The 21885-nt window shown below is 45.0% G+C and overlaps 1 protein-coding gene across 3 annotated transcripts in view; it reads right to left on the reverse strand.

Annotated features, from left to right (window-relative positions):
- The window catches only part of LOC139239255 (interleukin-11 receptor subunit alpha-like), a 105739-nt gene that overhangs the window by 47307 nt on the left and 36547 nt on the right, over nucleotides 1-21885 (reverse strand). For all 3 annotated transcript variants that reach the window (XM_070867954.1, XM_070867952.1, XM_070867953.1), the window contains exons 2-4: nucleotides 11012-11105; nucleotides 9102-9162; nucleotides 2298-2464 (exon numbers count right to left, since the gene is read on the reverse strand). In XM_070867954.1, coding sequence (XP_070724055.1) covers nucleotides 2298-2464; nucleotides 9102-9162; nucleotides 11012-11105 — 322 coding nt within the window. The remainder of the gene's footprint in view (nucleotides 1-2297; nucleotides 2465-9101; nucleotides 9163-11011; nucleotides 11106-21885) is intronic.

The raw sequence follows: 21885 nt of genomic DNA on the forward strand, positions 1-21885 counted from the left end.
ACACTGCTTTATTAACCTGCTCTGCTATCTTCAAAGACTTGTGCACAAGCACCCCCAGGTCTATCTTTTCTTGTGCACAATTTAAAATTGTACCATTTAGTGTGTATGGTCGCTCCTCATTCTTCCTATTAAAATGCATCACCTCACATTTCTCTGCATTACATTTCATCTGCCATGTGTCCGCCCAATACATCAGCCTGTCTATGTCTATCTTCTTCGTTGTGTACTACATTTCCAAATTTTGTGTCATCCGCAAATTTTGAAATCATGCCTTGTATATCAAAAACAGCAGTGGTCCTAGTACTGAACCTTGGGGAACACCAGTGTACACCTGCCTCCTGTCAAAAAACAGCCATTCATCACAACTCTTGGTTTTTATCCCTTCGCCAATTCTGTATCCATGCTGCTACTACCCTTTTTATCCCATGGACTTAAATTTTTCAAACATGCCCAGCATGTGGTACTTTATCAAAGTCCATACACAAACATCAACTGCACTGCCCTCATCCACCCTCTCTGTTACTTCATCAAAAACCTCAATCAAGTTCATCAAACACTATTTTCCCGAACAAATCCATGTTGGCTCTCCTTTATAAGTCCATGTTTATCCAAGTGGCTGTTAATTTTCTCCTGGATTATTGTTTCTAAAAGCTCCTTGCCACAAACGTTAAACTGACTGGCTTGTAATTGCCAGGTTTATCCTTCTCCCCTATTTTTTTGAACAAGGGTGTAACATTTGCAAGTCTAGTCTGAACTTTCTAAATTTTAAGCATTTTTTTTTTTTTCCAGGTTTTATAGGACAGAAAATCAATTTGCAAAAGTAAATTCAATACTCTCATACACAAGTTTTAATGCAACATTTTAATATGGTTTAAATAGCTTGAATCATAAATGGAAGTACAGGTGCAGCGTCCTGAATCCGGAACCCTTGGGACCGAGGCCGTTTCGGATTTCGCATTTTTCCGGACTTTGGAACGTCTTTCTGATGTCACGAATCCGGAAACACCCGAGCCAAAACGTCAGAAGGGGGGGGGGGGGGCACCTGCCAAGGAGCTGTTCGGGTCATCCGGGGCCCGCCTAGGAGGTCGTCGTGGGGCCAGCGCCGCCGAGGATGTCGTCGGGCGGGCTGGCCCCACCGAGACGGTGTTCGGGCGGGCTGGCGAGGAGGCGCCCTGAGGTTGAACAGGATCGTCCGGTCCATATCCCGGAACATTTTACGGATTCCGGATGACCCTGCCACAAATCACCCCGGATTCCGGAACTCTGGATTTTGGACGCTGCACCTGTATAGTGAACAGCGATGAGGATAGGGATAGAATTCAAAGGCACAGACAGCCTGGTAGAATGGGCGGAGACGTGGCAGATGAAGTTTAATGCAAAAAAGTGTGAAGCGATACATTTTGGTAGGAAGAACAAGGAGAGGCAATGTAAACTAAAGGGTACAATTTTAAAGGGGGTGGAGAAACAGACCTGGGGGTATATATGCACAAATCATTGAAGGTGGCAGGTTCAGAAAGTGGTTAAAAAAAGCATGAGATCCTGGGCTTTATAAATAGAGAGTACAAAAGCAAGGAAGTTATGAAGAACTTTTATAAAAAACTGGTTCAGCCACAACTGCAGTAGTCCAATTCTGGGCACCGAACTTTATGAAGGCTGTGAAGGCTTTAGAGAGGGTGCAGAAAAGATTTACAAAAATTGCTCCAAGGATGAGGGATTTCAGTTACGTGGTTAGACTGGAAAGGCTGGGGTTATTCTCAGAGTAGAGAAGATTGAGAGGAGATTTGATAGAGGTGTTCAAAGTCATGAGATGTCATGACAGAGTAAAGAGAGAGAAACTGTTCCCATTAAGCTTTGAGAAGAGGACACAGATTTAAGGTGATTGGAAGAAAATACAAAGGCAACACAAGGAAAAACATTTTAATGCAGCAAGCGGTTATGATCTGGAATGTACTGCCTGAAAGGGTGATGGGGGCAGATTCAATTGTGGCTTTCTAAAGGGAATTAAATAAGTACCCGAAGGAAAAAATGTTGCACGGCGATGGAGAAATGGCAGGGGATTAGGACCAGCTGAAGTGCTCTTGCAGAGAGCCAGTATGGGTTCGACAGGCTGAATGGCCTCCCAATGTGTTGTAACGATTCTATAATTTCCAAGAAAGCATCAAAAGGTTATCGAGAGTTAAAATCTGCCTACAGTAATAAGTTTTCTGATTAGCAATTGAATTGTAACTCACTGCAGCATTCGTTTACAAATGTTATCGGCTATGACAGACATCTGCCAAATCATAAACTTGACTTACATCCAAATTTTAGTTGAGTCCAGTACAACAATCCTCCAGTCTCGTCATAGCAACTATAATTTCCTTCCATAGGTAAGTCTGCCATCAACAACACGAGGTTTCCATTTTGTACTTTTGTATAATTGGTTAGGGCCACAAGAGTCCCATTAACCTTCCATTGAATAATCCTGTTGACAAAATTACATACTATAAGAATAATTTAGAGCATGCAATAAAACCTCAAGAAAACAATGAGGACATTTTCACATATCAGGAGTTTGGGGTGGTGCTGAGAGTTTTCATTTGAACCTATTTTATTTCAATGGTTGAGATTCCATTTCATTTCTACATGAACATTTTTCCCTTTACCCAAGACTACTGTAAATACTTCCCCCATTTTCATAAATTTCCAGAATAGTTATCGCATACTAGCTTTTACTGATAGACAAACAAGGTTGACTGTCACTTATTTCTTTCCAGAAAGCTTGCTTTCATGATAGTGGGACTGAATAGCCAACTGCTTGCAAAAACATTTTCAGGGCTTGTCTAGGTTTCTATTGGTTCTCCAACACATCTGTATCTTTTCATTCGCTCTATTCTCTCCTCCACCTCTGTAGGTGAAAGGATGAAAGGCTTATTCCTCCTCCTGACCACCTGGGAGCAAGATCCGAAAGGACCAATGTCACTGTTTGACTATGTCTAATGCCCATCTGAGTTTCCAGTGAAAACTAAAGAGGAATGTGATCAACAAAATCAACGGAGAAAAACATGTGATTATTAGGAACCACACAGAACTCAGTATATCACTAGGTAACCAGAGAAATATATATAACATTGGTGTAGATTTCAAAGGAACTAGAGCCACTCAAATAAATACAGCATGAATACAAAAGTCTAACTTAAAACGGGGATGGAAATAAGCAAATGCCATAAACCCAAATGTCATAGCACTAATAAATGCATTTCACCTTTAGAGTCAAACATAAATATATACACACAGATTTCAAACTTATTGCAACCACACACTAAAAACTTCCACGCCCCCAACCCCCCCCGCACCCAAAAGAAAAATTAAAATTGCTTCCAAGTTTTACTCTCAGGCCTCTATCCACCATTACATAGGATATATGACACAAACACTTGTTCAGTGTGACCAGCCTTTTATAAGCCAATCAAAGCTTTGAATTACTGCCTATATAGTTAATGCATTTGAATAGTTTTTTTATTCAAAGCTCCCATATATTCACAAAAATGTAACTCCTAGAATCATGCATCTGAACTATTAAGAACTGGAAATAATTTTCTCAATATCTGTGTTCAATGAACTGTGAAAAGTTCTGTTGTTATTCCAATTCTACCTTCTAAAATGAAGTCTGAGGAAAAGCAAATCCCAGTGAAAGACGCATTTATATAGCATCTTTCACAACAGAATTTCCCAAAATGCTTTACTACAACAACAACTTGCATTTATATAGTCGTAAAACCTCCAGAGGTGCTTCACAGACACATTATCAAACAAAATTCGACATCAAGCCACAATGTGATACTAGGTACAGGTAGGTTTTCAGAAGCATCACAAAGGAGAGAGAAGGAAGATAGGCAGAGAGGTTTAGGGAGGGAATTTCAAAGCATAGGGGTGCATGGGACTTCGTTAGGCTAGGGGCAGCAGAATTTTGGATGAGCTAAAGTTTATAGAGAGTGGAAAGTGGGAGGCCAGTCTGGGAGCGTTGGAATAGTCAATTCTAGAGGTAACAAAGGCATAGATGAGGGTTTCAGCAGCATATGAGCAGAGGCAGGGTAGAGTCAGGCAATATTTCAGAGGTGGATGCAGGCATATTAGTGATAGACCTGATATATGGTCGGAAGCTCACCTTGGGGTCAAAATTCGACAGCAAGGTTGTAAACAGTCTGGTTCAGCCTCAGATAGGGAATGGTGTTTGTGGTGGGTACTGAAGGTATTGGCCGGAACTATTCCCCATAAAACACTGGAGGCCGGGTGGAGGGGGTAGGAAAGAGGAGCCAGGAGGGAGGGGGGAGTGATCGGAGGTCTCATGGGGGTGGGGGTCTCCAATTGTGGGGGATGGGTTAGGTAGGCCAACGGGTAGGTTTGGAGCATCGGGGTAGTGTTAAAAATGGAATCCTGCCTCCAACCCAGAGGATGGGTGGGGGCAACTGGGAGGGGGGGGGGGGGGGTGTTACCTCAATTTAAATATTGCAATGAAGCTGGAAGACACTTTTTTCCATGTCCATCTGTGCCTCAATGCAAGGAGTATTCTGCGCCTCAATGCAAGGAGTATTCGTAATAAGGTGGACGAATTAACTGCACAGGCAGCAATTAATGAATATGATATAATTGGCATCATGGATACATGGCTCCAGGGTGACCAAGGCTGGGAACTCAACATCCAGAGGTATTCAACATTCAGGAAGGATAGACAAAGGAAAAGGAGGTGGGGTAGTGTTGTTGGTTAAAGAGGAAATTAACAAGAGTAAGGAAGGACATTAGCTTGGATGATGTGGAATACCAAAGGGCAGAAAACACTAGTAGGAGTTGTGTACAGACCACCAAACAGTAGTAGTGAGGTTGGGGACAACATCAAACAAGAAATTAGGGATGCATGCAATAAAGGTACAGCAGTCATCATGGGCGACTTTAATCTACATATAGATTGGGCTAACCAAACTGGTAGCAATACAGGGGAGGAGGATTTCCTGGAGTGTATTAGGGATGGTTTTCTAGACCAATATGTCGAGGAACCAAATAGAGGGTTGGCCATCCTACACTGGGTGATGTGTAATGAGAAAGGACTAATTAGCAATCTTGATGTGCGAAGCCCCTTGGGGAAGAGTGACCATAATATGGTAGAATACTTTATTAAGATGGAGAGGGACACAGTTAATTCAGAGATTAGGGTCCTGAACTTAAGGAAAGGTAACATTGATGGTATAAGACATGAATTGGCTAGAATAGACTGACGAATGATACTTAAAGGATTGACGGTGGATAGGCAATGGCAAACATTTAAAGATCATATGGATGAACTTCAAGAATTGTACATCCCTGTCTGGATAAAAAATAAAATGGGGAAGGTGGCTCAACCATGGCTAACAAGGGAAATTAAAGATAGTGTTAAATCCAAGGAAGAGCAGCAAATCTGAGGACTGGGAGAAAATGTAGAATTCAGCAGAGGAGGACAAAGCATTTAATTAGGAAGGGGGAAATAGAGTATGAGAGGAAGCTTGCCGGGAACATAAAAACTGACTGCAAAAGCTTCTATAGATATGTGAAGAGGAAAAGATTAGTGAAGACAAACGTAGGTCCCTTCCAGTTAGATTCAGGTGAATTTATAAAAGGGAACAAAGAAATGGCAGACCAGTTGAACAAATACTTTGGTTCTGTCTTCACGAAGGAAGACACAAATAATCTTCCGGAAGTACTCGGGGACCAAGGGTTTAGTGAGAAGGAGGAACTGAAGGATATCCTTATTAGGCAGGAAATTGTGTTAGGGAAATTGATGGGATTGAAGGCCGATAAATCCCCGGGACCTGATTGTCTGCATTCCAGAGTACTTAAGGAAGTGCCCTAGAAATAGTGGATGCATTGGTGATCATTTTCCAACAGTCTATCGACTCTGGATCAGTTCCTATGGACTGGAGGGTAGCTAATGCAAAACCACTTTTTAAAAAAGGAGGGAGAGAGAAAATGGGTAATTATAGGCTGGTTAGCCTGACATCAGTGGTGGGGAAAATGTTGGAATCAATTATTAAAGATGAAATAACAGCGCATTTAGAAAGCAGTGACAGGATCGGTCCAAGTCAACATGGATTTATGAAAGGAAAATCATGCTCGACAAATCTTCTGGAATTTTTTGAGGATGTAACTAGTAGAGTGGACTAGGGAAAACCAGTGGATGTGGTGTATTTGGACTTTGAAAAGACTTTTGACTAGGTCCCACACAAGAGATTGGTGTGCAAAATTAAAGCACATGGTATTGGGGGTAATGTATAGATTTGGATAGAGAACTGGTTGGCAGACAGGAAGCAGAGTGTCAGGATAAACAGGTCCTTTTCAGAATGGCAGGCAGTGACTAGTGGGGTGCCGCAGGGCTCAGTGCTGGGACCCCAGCTATTTACAATATACATTAATGATTTGGATGAAGGAATTGAGTGTAATATCTCCAAGTTTGCAGATGACACTGAACTGGGTGGCAGTGTGAGCTGAGAGGAGTGAGGAGGATGCCAAGAGGCTGCAGGGTGACTTGGACAGGTTACGTGAGTGGACAGATGCATGGCAGATGTAGTATAATGTGGATAAATGTGAGGTTATCCACTTTGGGGGCAAAAACACGAAGGCAGATTATTATATGAATGGCGGCAGATTAGGAAAAGGGGAGGTGCAACAAGACCTGGGTGTCATGGTACATCAGTCATTGAAAGTTGGCATGCAGGTACAACAGGCAGTGAAGACAAATGGCATGTTGGCCTTCATAGCTAGGGGTTTTGAGTATAGGAGCAGGGAGGTCTTACTGCAGATGTACAGGGCCTTGGTGAGGCCTCACCTGGAATAGTGTGTTCAGTTTTGGTCTCCTAATCTGAGGAAGGACATTCTTGCTATTGAGGAAGTGCAGCAAAGGTTTACCAGACTGATTCCCGGGATGGCTGGACTAATATGTGGAGAGACTGGATCGACTGGGCCTTTATTCACTGGAGTTTAGAAGGATGAGAGTGGATCTCATAGAAGCATATAAAATTCTGACGGGACTGGACAGGTTAGATTCAGGAAGACTGTTCCCGATGTTGGGGAAATCCAGAACCAGGGGACACAGTCTAAGGATAAGGGGTAAGCCATTTAGGACTGAGAAGAGGAGAAACTTCTTCACTGAGAGTTGCTAACCTGTGGAATTCACTACCGCAGAGAGTTGTTGATGCCAGTTCATTGGATATATTAAAGAGCGAGTTAGATATGGCCCTTACGGCTAAGGGGATCAAGGGGTATGGAGAGAAAGTAGGAAAGGGGTACTTTGGTGAATGATCAGCCATGATCTTATTGAATGGTGGTGCAGGCTCGAAGGGCCGAATGGCCTACTCCTGCAGCTATTTTCTATGTTTTACTGCTTATGACAGTTAAACTGAGGAGGTGACTGCTGCATCCAGGAGTTAAGTGCCTTTATACCTACTTCCTGGATCCAGGGTTCCTATCTGATGAGGCCGGTCACGATCCTCTACCCTTTCCCTCCCCCTCTCCCCAGATCTCTGGCCGACCTAACCCCTTTCAATTCTCTCTTCTTCTTCTTCTCCTCCTCCTCCTCCTCCATTCCACACCACCCCCCGCACCCCAATCCCCAGCCTCTGCTGATCCTTTCTCTCCACCCACCACCACCACCCCCCCCCCCCCACCCTAATCCCCTGATTTCAGATCCCCCCATCCCGCAATTTCTTTCCCGGATCTGCCCTTCGCTTTTGAGGCCTACCCACCCACAACCAGCCAGCCTCCCAATCTGGCTGGCTGCGAGTGGGAATCCGAGGCCTCACATTCAAATCGGCAGGGCTTGCAGGAAACCCGGCCTTCCTGGAAACCAATGAAGTATTTTGAAGTATAATCAATAATGTAATAGTGTTTACTGTTTTAAAAATTCAATCTAATTGAAAAGTTAGTCATTTTATATTAATTTTCTTAGCTTTTGAACATACTCAAAATAAATGTTATTGTACTTAGCAGATGGCTGTGGCATGAATTGGGAATCGGTCAAACTGTAAATAAAGAGCCCTTTGTGAAAAGCTTCGAGCAAAGTCCACTGATTCCCTGCTTTTCCCCCATTTCTGTTCGACTTCAGATTTTATTTCACATCTGCACTTGTATTGCTCTACTACTATATTACAGTGATCACATTTAACAAGTCATGTCCCAATTCATTACACCCACCCATGGAAATGAAGTTCCACAAACCCTAGAAAGTCTACTCTGTTCGTAAACCATTTGCCTCAACCACAAGAGCAATAAAGCAGCAAGAAGCATAGAATTGACAATGCGGTTTTGATGTAGAATTCTCTTGCTCAGCACTTCACATTTCATCCTATTCTATTGCAGGGAAGACTTTATTCAAATAAGCTTCATTGCCATAACTTTACTGAGTACTGCATTACTATGACTACCTTTACAAACAAACATTTACATAGCACAAATCCTCAGAGAAACAGATCAATCTTAGTATGGGGCTAAAAACACTGACTTCACACTTCTATCATATCACTGCAGCCCCATTATCATCTCCTTAGAAAAAACAATACTCAACCTTTCTGTCCTCAATTACTGCTCCTCCAAAATCTTTGAAAATGTCATCATCTTCCAAATCATGCCCAGTTCTCATAACTCCCTATTTGAATCTCTCCAATCTGGCTTCTGCCCATCTCTCAGCATCATAATGGCCCTAACCAAGGTTACACATGTCTTCTCCTGTGCCTGTGAACAAGGCAATCATGTTTTACTCCTCTTTGTCCTCAACTTGCTGGAATGTTTGATACGATTGACCACGCCAAACTCCTCCAATACCAGTCCTCTATGCAACTATCCTCACATGGTTCCACTCCTACAAACATGAACGTCGGCCAAGGCATGGCTTTTCTTCTCATTCACTCACCATCACCACTGGAGCCACCCCGCTGTCTCCCCCCCGCCCCCCCCGCCACCCACCAAGGATTTATCTTTGATGTCCCACACTAAGTCCCACTCACACAACACCCTAGTCCTTGGTGTGAAAAGGATCAAAAAAAAGGGAAAGCCACTTTACATACACATCTATAATTAACCAGAAATTAATTGAGTACCTGTCATTAGTAGCACTGCACAGCAAGGTAATATCTGTTCCTATGCTTCCATATAGAACATCTAGGACAGAACAAAATAAGTTATAATAACTTCAGACACTCTTGTCCCCATCATGTTCTTCAGCACTAGTATCTTGGCTATCACATATTAGTTCTTTAAAGCCAGACTGATGTAATGTAAACATAGGTGCAGTATACTTACTCCGTTGGGCAGGCCACATCGTCTGCATGACCGAAACGAGATTCCCCAAGCAAGCGCTCTACTCGGAGCTCTGACACGGCAAGCGAGCCCCAGGTGGGCAGAGGAAACATTTCAGGGACACCCTCAAAGCCTCCTTTATAAAGTGCAACATCCCCACTGGCACCTGGGAATCCCTGGCCCAAGACCGCCCAAAGTAGAGGAAGAACATCCGGGAGAGCGCTGAGCACCTCGAGTCTTGTCGCCAAGAGCACGCGGAAATCAAGCGCAGACAGCGGAAGAAGCGTGTGGCAAACCAGGCTCCCCACCCACCTTTCCTTCAACCACTGTCTGCCCCACCTGTGACAGAGACTGTAATTCCCACATTGGACTGTAGTCACCTGAGAACTCACTTTTAGAGTGGAAGCAAGTCTTCCTCGATTTCAAGAGACTGCCTATGATGATGATGATCATGATGGAGTATACTTAATAGGAACAGAAGTAGGACATTTATACATTTTTGTGACTTTTTTCTCTCGTCTTGATCAAAGAGTTACTGTTGCAGGAAATTTGTCATGTTTGCATGGCACCAATTACATTTTGAATAATGTGAGAACATTAAACAGTGAGGCCGGTCAAATTAGAACACAGGCTAGGCTGTGAAAACTTGTCCTCAGCTTGCACTACCCTGTAATGGGAACCATTTCTAAAAGTATTATAAGGAGGTCCATCTTAGAATGAAGAATATAGAAAAGGTTTGCATTACACAACCATGAAAATAGATAAAGATTGTTATTTTAGATAATGTTCCAATGAGCAGACTATTTACCTTGTTTGCTATCATATCCCCTTTCAGATGCACCAACTTTTCAATTGAACTTTCAAGTCAACTAGTCCTTTTTTAAAAAAAAATACCAATATTTAGGTAATAGAAAAACTTGCATTTGTTTAGTGACGTATAGAAACGTTTCAAAGAGCTTCACATTATTTTTAACGTTACAAAAAGAAAGTGCAATAAAATAAATCAAGATCATTTGACCAGAACCTTTCACCCATTTTGAAGATTACAAATCTAAAAAGTTAGGGTGGAGATACAGTAAGATCGTATTTTTGGAATTCTATTTGAGAATTTTTTCAGGGTATATTTTTTCCAGCAAGTGAAGGAAAGACTTGCATTTATATAGTGCCTTTCATGACGTCCCAAAGCGCTTTACAGCCAATGAACTACCTTTGAAGTGTAGCCATTATTGTAATGTAGGAAAGTACATTCTTTTCATCTCCCCTCTGCCCATTCGAAGGTTATTCACAAATGTCGAGTGTAAGATTTTCATCTAACTTTAATGTCTAACTTTTTTTCCACCTAATCATCACAACAGTACAGCTGATATAAAGTGGTTAACAGAGTGGAAAACTGAACTTGTAACGCACTATTCCCTAGTGCCGCTATTCTCAAAGCCTCCAAGGCATCATCATAGGCAATCCCTCGGAATCGAGGAAGACTTGCTTCCACTCTTAAAATTAGTCCTTAGGTGGCTGAACAGTCCAAGGGAAAGGGTGGGTGGGACTGGTTTGCCGCACGCTCTTTCCGCTGCCTGCGCTGGGTTTCTGCATGCTCTCGGCGATGAGATTCGAGGTGCCCTGGACCAGTACTGTCGGTCGCTTTACAGTTTCAGTTGTTCAAAGGCAAATTTCAGTGCTTCCCTCCTCCCTCCAAAAAAGTCAGCAAGCTTACCTTTCCCTCTGAAAATTTCTGCTCCAGCTGGAATCAAAAGAGAAACTGTGGCCAAAATGATTACATGGCAAAGGCAGGAGGTAGAACCAATCATCTGGAATGGGAACAAAATAATAGGTACTTGAAGTTTAATATATTATCTAAAAATACAGAAGAATATATTCAACTCATAGGTACAGCTAAAACCCATCCATTTTAAAAGGGACCTGGAACACAAAACTCTGACCTCCTTAAATTGTATGAGTACAGGAAATCACTACCGTACCACAGATTAGCAGCTAAATATTTGGATATTCTGGAAAGTATTGACCTTTTCCCTTTATCATCGTAAATTAACAGAGAAACACCAGTGCTCGTAATGCTATATCAGGAAAGGACAAAGAATCACAGATCTGTTAAGACTCCAGTTGTCAGCCAGGGGAAAAAGTCAAGATATTGAAAACTGACTTAGTGACTCATTCCCCAGATGTTCTCACATTTGTCTCCTATGAGTTTTATTTATATGTTTATAAATGATGCATCCTCAAACTATATTACAATAGAATACAGAAAACAACTCCATCAAAGAGAATGGTAATTAAAATGGCCACATCACACTATATCCAGTGCACAAAAAAGTCCCAAAATGTACCAAGCTAGTCACCTGCATTGGTGTTCCATTTAATGCGAGATTAGAGTGAAGAACTGTAATAAAGAGAAACATTCATAGAATGGTTACAGCACGGAAGGTGGCCATTCGGCCCATTTACACAAAAAGACAAAGCACCATGGTCTTTGCTCAGAGTCTCCTCTGTCTATCACATATCTAGGGGTCAAACAATAATGTAAACTACTCCAAGCTTTGCTCTGAGTTTAGGATGTCATTTAAAGCTATAATTCAATAAAACAATTCAGCTAATCACTATCTAAAATGGAAATGTATTCACAGAAATACTGGAACAAAATACTGGTCAACAGCAAAAAAAGGGGTTAACTTTAACCCTACGTGCCTGGCAGAAACCAACATGTGGGCAATTAAAATGATCAAGTTACTTACATGCTGGGAATTCAGCCCTTTCCCGCCACCTCCAAGCTTCTGCAGGTGGACGAGGCACCCGATTAAAGCAGGCGCGAGCCTCCAAACTTTTATGCAAATCGGGGTCTTATTGTGCGAATAGCATGCCAATGGCATTTTAACCGTGGCTTGTGAGGAAGCTGCCATGGATTTCCTTCCAGGCTGAAGCAGTTCCGCAGCTGGTGGAAAGGATGAAGAATGCTCTCCAAGTCAAAATTTTCAGTACAATATTTGCAGGACATGTGAAGAGGGACACTCTCCTTAAAAGCAGTACCAGTGAGTAATGCGAACAAAAACAGATTAGCCTAAATTTGATATTGAAAGGTAGGAACACAACTGGTGTTGACAGAAAAGAAGAGTTTCAGAATACCTGCTGGCACAACTGGCATAACCATCCATTGCCAGATCTAGCTTGACCACATTAGCTTTATCGGGCCTCGCTATTCTTTGCCAAAACTGCCCATTACTCCAGGATTATCCTGGGGCAAAAATAACCCAGTCTCTTTTCTCCACTATCAACTGTCCCCTTAGATCACTCTCCACCCGCTCCCTTCATTCTCACCTTTAACACGTGCGAGGAGCTGATGGATTTTGTCTCAAATATAGAGACCATCTGTTCAGTTGCCTCTGCAGCTTTATCCCCCTCCACCGGATCACTAAGTCAAACCACTTTTACATATTCAATTGTAGCCAGAGCATCTCTAGCAATGGTTACTCTTCTCATCCCTCCAAGGATCCATCCTTGGCCCACTCCTCTTCCTCACCTACATAGTACCCTCTGGTCATAGGGTCAGCTTCCACATATATGCTGATGATACATTGCTCTATCTCTCTTATCATCATAGGCAGTCCCTCGGAATCAAGGAAGACTTGCTTCTACTCTTAGAATGAGTCCTTAGGTAGCGGAATAATGTAATACGAGAGCCACAGTCCCTGTCACAGGTGCGATAGATCGTCATTGAGGGAAAGGGAGGACGGGACAGGTTTGCTGCATGTTCTTTCCGCTGCCTGCACTTGTTTTCTGCATGCACTCGGCGATGAGATTCGAGGTGCTCAGCGCCCTCCTAGATACACTTCCTCTACTTAAGGCGGTCTTTGGCCAGGGACTCCCAGATGTCGGTGGGGATGTTGCACTTTATCAGGGAGGCTTTGAGGTCTCCTTGTAACGTTTCCCCTGTCCACCTTTGGCTCGTTCGCCATGAAAGAGTTCCGAGTAGAGCACTTGTTTTGGGAGTTTCGTGTCTGGCATACGGACAATGTGGCCTGCCCAGCGGAGCTGATCAAGTGTGGTCAGTGCTTCAATGTTGGGGATGTTGGCCTGGACGAGGACACTAATGTTGGTGCGCCTGTCCTCCAGGGGATTTGTAGGACCTTGCGGGGGCATCGTTGGTGGTATTTCTCCAGCGACTTGAGGTGTCTGCTGTACATGGTCCATGTCTCTGAGCCATACAGGAGATTGATGAGGAGATTCATCACCGCCTCTAGTGCGCCAGCGCAGCCTTCGGCCACCTGAGGAAAAGAATGTTCAAAGACCAGGCCCTCAAATCTACCTCCAAGTTCATGGTCTACAGGGTTGTAGTAATAACTGCCCTCCTGTATGGTTCAGAGACATGGACCATGTACCTCTCTCAATCCCTCCACTGCATCAGTGCTGTCCAAAAGCTTGTCTCATGTACAGTCTTGGATAAGTCATAACTTCTGCCAGCTATAAGGACCAAAGCTATTGGCTTTGACGGCACCACAAACTCCATACTCTCACCATCTCCATTTACCTCCCTGTCCACTGACTCAGGCTGAACCAGATGCTTTCCAACCTCAGCAACCTATTCAACCATAAGCAGGGATTCTAACATCATATCCTCTCTAGCAGAGGCCACCGATTTCCACCTCCGTCCCAACCTCAGCCTATCCGCCATGTAAACACTCAATTCATGTCACCTCCAGACTCAACCCTGTCAAAGCGGTCCTTGCCAGCCTGCCATTCTCCACCTACCAAAACTTCAGCTCATCTAAAACACTGCAGACCATAGATCCCACACCAAGTTTGACCACCGAGCCCCTCAACATCTTAAATTTAAAATTTACAATCTACTATTTAAATCTTTTCATGGTCTTGTCTCCTGTAACCTTCTCCAGCCCTACAATTCTCACCCCCTCCCCGCAAATGCAAATTTTCCTCCAACTCAAACCTCGTACATTCTCCCGTCTCATTGCTCCACTATTAATAGCTGTGCCTTCAGTCACATAGGTCCCACTCTCTAGATTGCCATCCGTCCCTAAATCCACTACTTCTTCACCTTTGTCTCCTCCTTCAAAATCCTCTTAAACCCACCTCAACCAGGCTTTTGATTACCACTCCTAATCTTTTTGGCTTAACATCTGTGGCTTAACATCTGTTTTCCTTACAGTTCTATGAAGCGCCTTGGAACATTTTCTACATTAAAAAGGTGCTATATAAATATGAGCAGTTGTTGAACATTATCTTCCCCTGGCAGTAATTTAACATTAGCATCCTCTTTGATGGTTTGCCAACACTGCACTTAAAAGACATGCCACAATGCATTTTTTTTTTAAAAATACACCAGTTTACTTTATAACCACCCCAGAGAAATAATTTTCTTTGAAAGTCAATTTGAAACTTGCCACATCAAGGTATAGATATGTCACACTTAATTCCCAATAGGCGAGTATGGTAATAAAACAGACAATGCAATATCCATGGGCTCAATTTTCCCCGGTCATTTGCGCCGTTTTTTTGGCACGTGGTTTTTTGGGGCGTATTTTTTTTTCCAAGTTTCCCCCTGCGATCTGCGCCAGCGTAACTGACTTAGTTACGATTTTTCTAGGCCAGTTTGTGTGTGTCATGGGGGCATTCCCTCATGTCGGTGCCGGTTTTTATAATTTTTCGCAGTTTGGCCAAAACTTTTTCCTCCTAGGTTGGCGTATCTGGCCACTCCTGAAAAACCTTCTGGGCATTTAAGAAAACCAGCGTACATTGACAAATCGGCGCTGAAAGACACCATTGTTTTTAAAATCGAAGATTTTGGAAGGAGTCAAGAACACTTAAAATCAATAATAAAGTTCAACTTTTTTTTAAAAAACCTGTCAACGTAGTAAATGTAAATTTGTTGGATTTCAGAAGTTCGCTCATTTTTCAAACTCACTCGCACGCCACCACCGAACGTCTTGAAGCAGGGTTGGAGGGTCATAGCTTTGGCCGGCAGAATCAGCTCTGCGCCCAAACACGGGCTCGGCTAGAAAACAAGTGGTGGGGGGCAGGGGAGGGGAGGAGAGAGAGCGCGGGGAGCCGATCGGAAGCATTCTGCATGGAGGCCGGGGAGCGAGATGCCGAGCGGAAGGCTTCTGAAGACTGCAATGAGTGGAGGGGGGGGGGCGGGGGAGAAGTCACAAGACCTTGGGTGTGGTCCATCCAGACCTTGGGGGAGGGGAAAGAGAGAGAGAGAGAGAGAGAGAGAGAGACAGAGAGAGAGAGACAGAGAGAGAGAGACAGAGAGAGCGCGAGAACTGCGAACCTGTCCTAACGTTTTGAGCTTCTTTCAAAAGGTTAAATTTAACGATAGGGGCAATACTGACAATGCTATACTTGTGCAAGCCTTCTGCATCATGGTGCCACGTAGGAGACAATCGATTCGATGTCATTGCATCAGGAACATCAGAGCCCATAGGGTGATGGGCAGGAGGCCTTACGCACCTCAGGTATATCGAGACAGGTATTCGTATCTCCACCTGAGTGATGCACACTGTCAGAAGACTGCGTTTCTGCAAAGAAGTTGTAACTGAGATCTGTCAGTTGGTAAAAGCAGACCAGCAACCTAGAAGCATCAGGAGGACTGCTTTGTCAGTTGAAGTGAAGGTTACAGCTGCACTTTCATTCTTTGCCTCCGGCTCGTTTCAAGCTACACCTGGGGATGTGCGCGCCATCTCTCAACATGCAACACATGTCTGCATTCGACAGGTGACTGCTGCACTATATGCCCAGAGGAATGACCACAAAGTTCCCCAAAACCATACAGGCAATGCATGACAGGGCTATGGGCATCTCCAGGATTGCTGGTTTTCCAAAAGGTACAGGGCTGCATTGATTGTACCCACATCGCCTTGCGAGCATCTTTGGAGGATTCAGAGATGTACAGGAACAGGAAAGGCTTCCAGTCCATTAATGTACAGCTCGTGTGAGATGACATGCATCACGTCTGTCGATGCAAGATACCTTGGGAGCACCCGTGATGCATTCATCCTACATGACGCAGTGTTATATCTGCCAAGTTTCACCAGCAGCAGCCAGAAGGGCAGAGCTGGCTACTGGGAGGCAAAGGGTACGGCCTTGCCACCTGGCTCATGACGCCCCTATGCGTAACCCGGACCGAAGCTGATCGTGAATACATGTCGCACATTGCGACGCGCAGCATCATCGGAGAGGACTGTTGGCATCGTGAAACAGCTTTTCCGATGCCTCGACCATTCCGGAGGCTACTTGCTGTACTCCCGAGACTGTCGGTCAATTTGTTGTTGTGTGCTCCATGCTGCATAACTTAGCTATCATGAGGCAGCAGCACCTAGTAGTGGAAGACCCACCTGCGGTGAGAGTGGTCGATGATAATGATGTGGAAGATGCAGATGACGAGGAAGCCTTGCAAGTGCCCGATGGTGGAGGAGGGTGGGCCATCGTGCCCCTTTAACAATTGCTCGAGCCAGCTCATCCGTGAACGCTTTACTGATGCGTGAGGGCTCAGTGACAACCATTCCACATGGACCATGTTTACTGTTTGGAGCTGTTCCGTAATGTTGTGTTATGTTAATCTGTGGTAGATTCATTGGTCAGGATCACAGCTTGCATGTCGTCGTGGAGCAGGCGGAGGATGGCGACTAACTTTTGGGTGCAGCCGAAACGGAGGAGGATGCTCCATAGTCCCTGGCGGTTAACAGTGTTAAAAGTTTTTGTAAGCTCAAAGGAGGCCATGTACACGGGTTGGTGCTGGTCCCTGCATTTCTCTTGCAGTTGTCGTGCCTTAAAAATCATGTCCATTGTACCCCGTAGTGGACGGAATCCGCACTGTGACTCCAGGGTCAAGAAGGGCTGAGTCATCACGCCAACCCTCTTCTCGATCTTCCTCGCTGCAATGCTCCACCTCACACCCAACAAGCTCCCCGCTGGAGTGGAAGTAAACTACAGAACCAGTGGGAACCTGTTGAACCTTCGTTGCCTCCATGCCAGATCCAAGACCGTCCCATCCTCTACAGTACGCGGACGACGCTTGCATCTGCGCACATTCAGAGGCTGAACTCCAAGTCATAGTCAACATCTTCACTGAGGCATATGAAAGCATGGGTCTTACACTAAATATCTAAGACAAAGGTCCTTCACCAACCCGACCCCGCCACAGTGCAGCCCTGGACAACGTGGACCACTTTCCATACCTCGGGAGCCTATTATCAGCAAGGGCAGACATCGACGACAAGGTTCAACACCGCCTCCTGTGCACCAGCGCAGCCTCAGCCGCCTGAGGAAGAGTGTGTTCAAAGATCAGGCCCTCAAATCTGGCACCAAGCTTATGGTTACAGGGCTGTGGTGATACGCGCCCTCCTTTATGGAGGAGAGATGAGGACCATATACAGTAGACACCTCAAATCGCAGGAGAAATATCACCAACGATATCTCTGCAATATCCTGCAAATCCTCTGGGAGGACAGACGCACCAACGTTAGTGATCTCGATCAGGCCAACATCCAAGCACTGACCACACTCGATCAGTTCCGTTGGGCAGGCCACATTGTTCACACGCCTGACAAGACTCCCAAAGCAAGCGCTCTACTCGGAACTCCCACACAGCAAGTGAGGCCCAGGTGGGCAGAGGGAACGTTTCAAGAACACCTTCAAAGCCACCTTGATAAAATGCAAGATCCCCACCAACACCAGGGAGTCCCTGGCCAAAGACCACCCGAAGTGGAGGAAGAGCATCCAGGAGGGCGCTGAGCACCTAGAGTCTCATCGCCGAAAGCATGCAGAAAGCAAGTGTAAGCAGCGAGCGGCAAACCAGACTTCCCACCCACTCTTTCCTTCAACGACTGTCTGTTCCACCTGTGCAACAGACTGTAATTCCCGTATTGGACTGTTCCTTCACCTAAGAACTCACTTTGAGTGGAAGCAAGTCTTCCTCGATTTCAAGGGATTGCCTATGATGATGTTGTGGTAATGGAACAAATCATGTAAATGATTCACTTTTAATGTAAAATATATTTTATTCAAAAGTTTAACAGTTATTTTGTACTTAACTTAAATAAAATTATTCTTGTATCAAACTTTACTTTAAAATCACTCGAAGATCACTTACAAACTTTATATAGCTTACAAAAAACTTTTCATTTGAGAACAGTTACAACAGTAACAATAACAACAACAGCAGCAAAGAAAGGCTGCACCCATCCACCTCTCCTCCATCTTATTCTAAGACCGCCCACTGCACTTGGTCTTGGACTCTCTACCATCCCTGCCAGGAGGCAGTGTCGCAGTGTTTCTGGGCTTGGTACCAAGCTTATTATCTCTAAGATCTCGGGTACTGCGCACCTGTTGAGATGGGGTGGGGGCGTCGGCGGCAGGTGGCAAGTTGGAGGGCCCGGCTTTGGGCTCTTCAGAGGCTGGTGTGGGGATTGGAGTGGGAGTGACAGTTGATTCTGTCAATGGCCGCAGGGTCTGGGCGTGTTCCCTTATTGTAGCAGCTAACTCCAACATGCCGTCCCTTATATGCCCTGACAGTGTCTCAACGACCTGAATGTGGTGTATTTGGACTTTCAAAAAGCTTTTGACAAGGTTCCACACAAGAGATTGGTGTGCAAAATTAAAGCACATGGTACTGGCGGTAATGTACTGACGTGGAGAGAGAACTGGTTGGCAAATAGGAAGCAGAAAGTCTGGATAAACGGGTCCTTTTCAGAATGGCAGGCAGTGACTAGTGGGGTGCCGCAGGGCTCAGTGCTGGAACCCCAGCTATTTACAATATACATTAATGATTTGGATGAAGGAATTGAGTGTAATATCTCCAAGTTTGCAGATGACACTAAACTGGGTGGCAGTGTGAGCTGTGAGGAGGATGTTAAGAGGATGCAGAGTGACTTGGACAGGTTACATGAGTGGGCAGATGCAGGATAATGTGGATAAATGTGAGGTTATCCACTTTGGGGGCAAAAACACGAAGGCAGAATATTTTTATTAATGGCGGTAGATTAAGAAACGTGGGGGGGGGGGGGGGGGCGGAGTGCAACGAGACCTGGGTGTCATGGTTCATCAGTCATTGAAAGTTGACATGCAGGTACAGCAGGCGGTGAAGAAGGCAAATGGTATGTTGGCCTTCATAACTAGGGGATTTGAGTATAGGAGCAGGGAGGTCTTACTGCAGTTGTACAGGGCCTTGGTGAGGCCTCACCTGGAATATTGTGTTCAGTTTTCATCCCCTAATCTGAGAAAGGACATTCTTGCTATTGAGGGAGTGCAACAAAGGTTCACCAGACTGATTCCGGGATGACACGAGGAGAGACTGGATCGACTGGGCCTGTATTCACTGGAGTTTAGAAGGATGAGGGGGGATCTCATCGAAACATAAAATTCTGACTGGACTGGACATGTTAGATGCAGGAAGAATGTTCTCTATGTTGGGGAAGTCCAGAACCAGGGGACACAGTCTAAGGATAAGGGGTAAGCCATTTAGGACTGAGATGAGGAGAAACTTCTTCACTCAGCGAGTTGTTAACCTGTGGAATTCCCTATCGCAGAGAGTTGTTGATGCCAGTTCATTGGATATATTCAAGAGGGAGTTAGATATGGCCCTTACGGCTAAAGGGATCAAGGGGTATGGAGAGAAAGCAGGAAAGGGGTACTGAGGTGGATGATCAGCCATTATCTTATTGAATGGTAGTGCAGGCTCGAAGGGCCGAATGGCCTACTCCTGCACCTATTTTCTATGTTTCTATTCCCTCTCTGATATTGAGCAAAATTGTCTGAACTACCTGCAACATTCCCTTCCTCATGGTCAGTGACATGGTTTGCACTACCTCTGACATTCCCTCCCTCATGGCCACTATTCCCTCACTGATGGTCCCGGACATCATTTGTGTAGTGTATGGAGAAAGAGTCAGACTGAACACTGAGAGCTCAAAGTAAAGTGTGACCTTAGTCTTTTATTGCAGGTCTCCAGAGTGCCTCGCCAACCTGTGAAGCCTCCTTGGGACTCCAGGGAAAGAGCCCTCTGTTGGCTGTACGGAGTAAATACAAGTCCACATATATAACAATTCCCATTTCTCGTGTCATTGCTGTTACTTCTCCCGACAGTCCCGCTACCTCATCACTCACCCCACTGATGGCGTCCTGGAGTGATCGGGTAAGGTCAATGCTCTCCGCACTCAATGACATTATCTGAACCACATCTGTTCGATCCCGCACCACAGGAGAGCGCAGTTGAGCTCTCCTTCCCCTCGGGTGTGCCTCGCTGCACTCCACCACTGGGACCCGCAGTCTGGGACTGTGGGGCCCTGGATGTGCCTCACTGCAACCCACCACTGGGACCCGCAACCTCAGAAGGTGTGAAACCATGGACTGTCCCACCAACACTCAAACCACTGGTCACGGAAGGGGCTTTCACCGCAATGAGCGGCACCTCCTCCAAAGTCAGTAAAACAGTGGGAGCTTCATCCAGCTCCTTTCCCCCACCCCCTTGTTCTTGGTCTGGAGGTTTGGATTGGAAGATGTTCTCTTCTTCAGGCTCATCCTTGTCTGAATCTTCTTCTGCATCGTCAGGGTTGGCCTCAAGTTCTGCAAAATATAACAGAACAGACACATGGTTAGCTGCAGAGGAGGGGACAGGGTGGGTGACATGAGTAGGCTCACACATCGCAGGCCAGGTAGCAAGCTGATTTGAAGGACCATGATGAATTTGCAGGACTTACCTGCTCCCTCGAGTGTGGGCCCACCTTGTGCAATGGTGATTGCTTTTCTCCAGGCAGGACCCATCAAAGCAGTGACCCTCTCTTCCACAGATGTCAGTGGGTGCAGATTTGCCGGGCCTCCTCCTGTTCGAGTTCTATCCCTTTTATTAGGTACCACCTTCCTCTGCAAAGATGAAAACCTAACTTTTTAAAGAGGGTGTCTTTCTGCTGGGTGGGACATACAGATGGTCACATTTACAATTGCATTGAATAAATGAAAATATTACTTACACTAACTACTTGACCAAGATCTTGTCACTTCTTTTTACACTGGCCTCCAGATCTCATGGTGGTCACCATTGCACAGTAATCTTCTGCATCTTGGTTCCAGCATTTCTTCATTTCTTTGGGTGGAACTTTTGTAACCTCTGCTGGTGTCCAGCTCCTGCCATCTGTTTTCAATCACAGTAACTAATGCCTCCACTTCTTCCTGCAAGAAATTCTTGGTCCTTGCACTGTGTTGCATATTGTACTGCTGCAGCTGCAATTTTTCTAATGCTCTCAACACAGCACTCCTTCTCACACACACAACTGGCTCTTTAAAAATGGCCAATTGCCAACTCGGAGCTGTACTGCGAATGCGCGTCCATTGCAACGATGGATGATGCATGTGCAGAAGGTGTAGCATCACTTTTCAGCGCAGACAGCAGGCTCCACCCCTCCAGGCGACTGGACACGTGTGCGGCACCAAATTCGAATTATACATCGGGGGAACTTTGGCAAATTATTTCCGGGGCATTTCTGGCAATACACCAGAAAACAGGCTTGGGGAAAATTGAGCTCCATAACATTACATTTGTTGTAATAGATTTGAACTCCGAAT

The sequence above is a fragment of the Pristiophorus japonicus genome, chromosome 2 (genome assembly GCF_044704955.1).
Source record: "Pristiophorus japonicus isolate sPriJap1 chromosome 2, sPriJap1.hap1, whole genome shotgun sequence".
Taxonomy (NCBI): Eukaryota; Metazoa; Chordata; class Chondrichthyes; family Pristiophoridae; genus Pristiophorus; species Pristiophorus japonicus.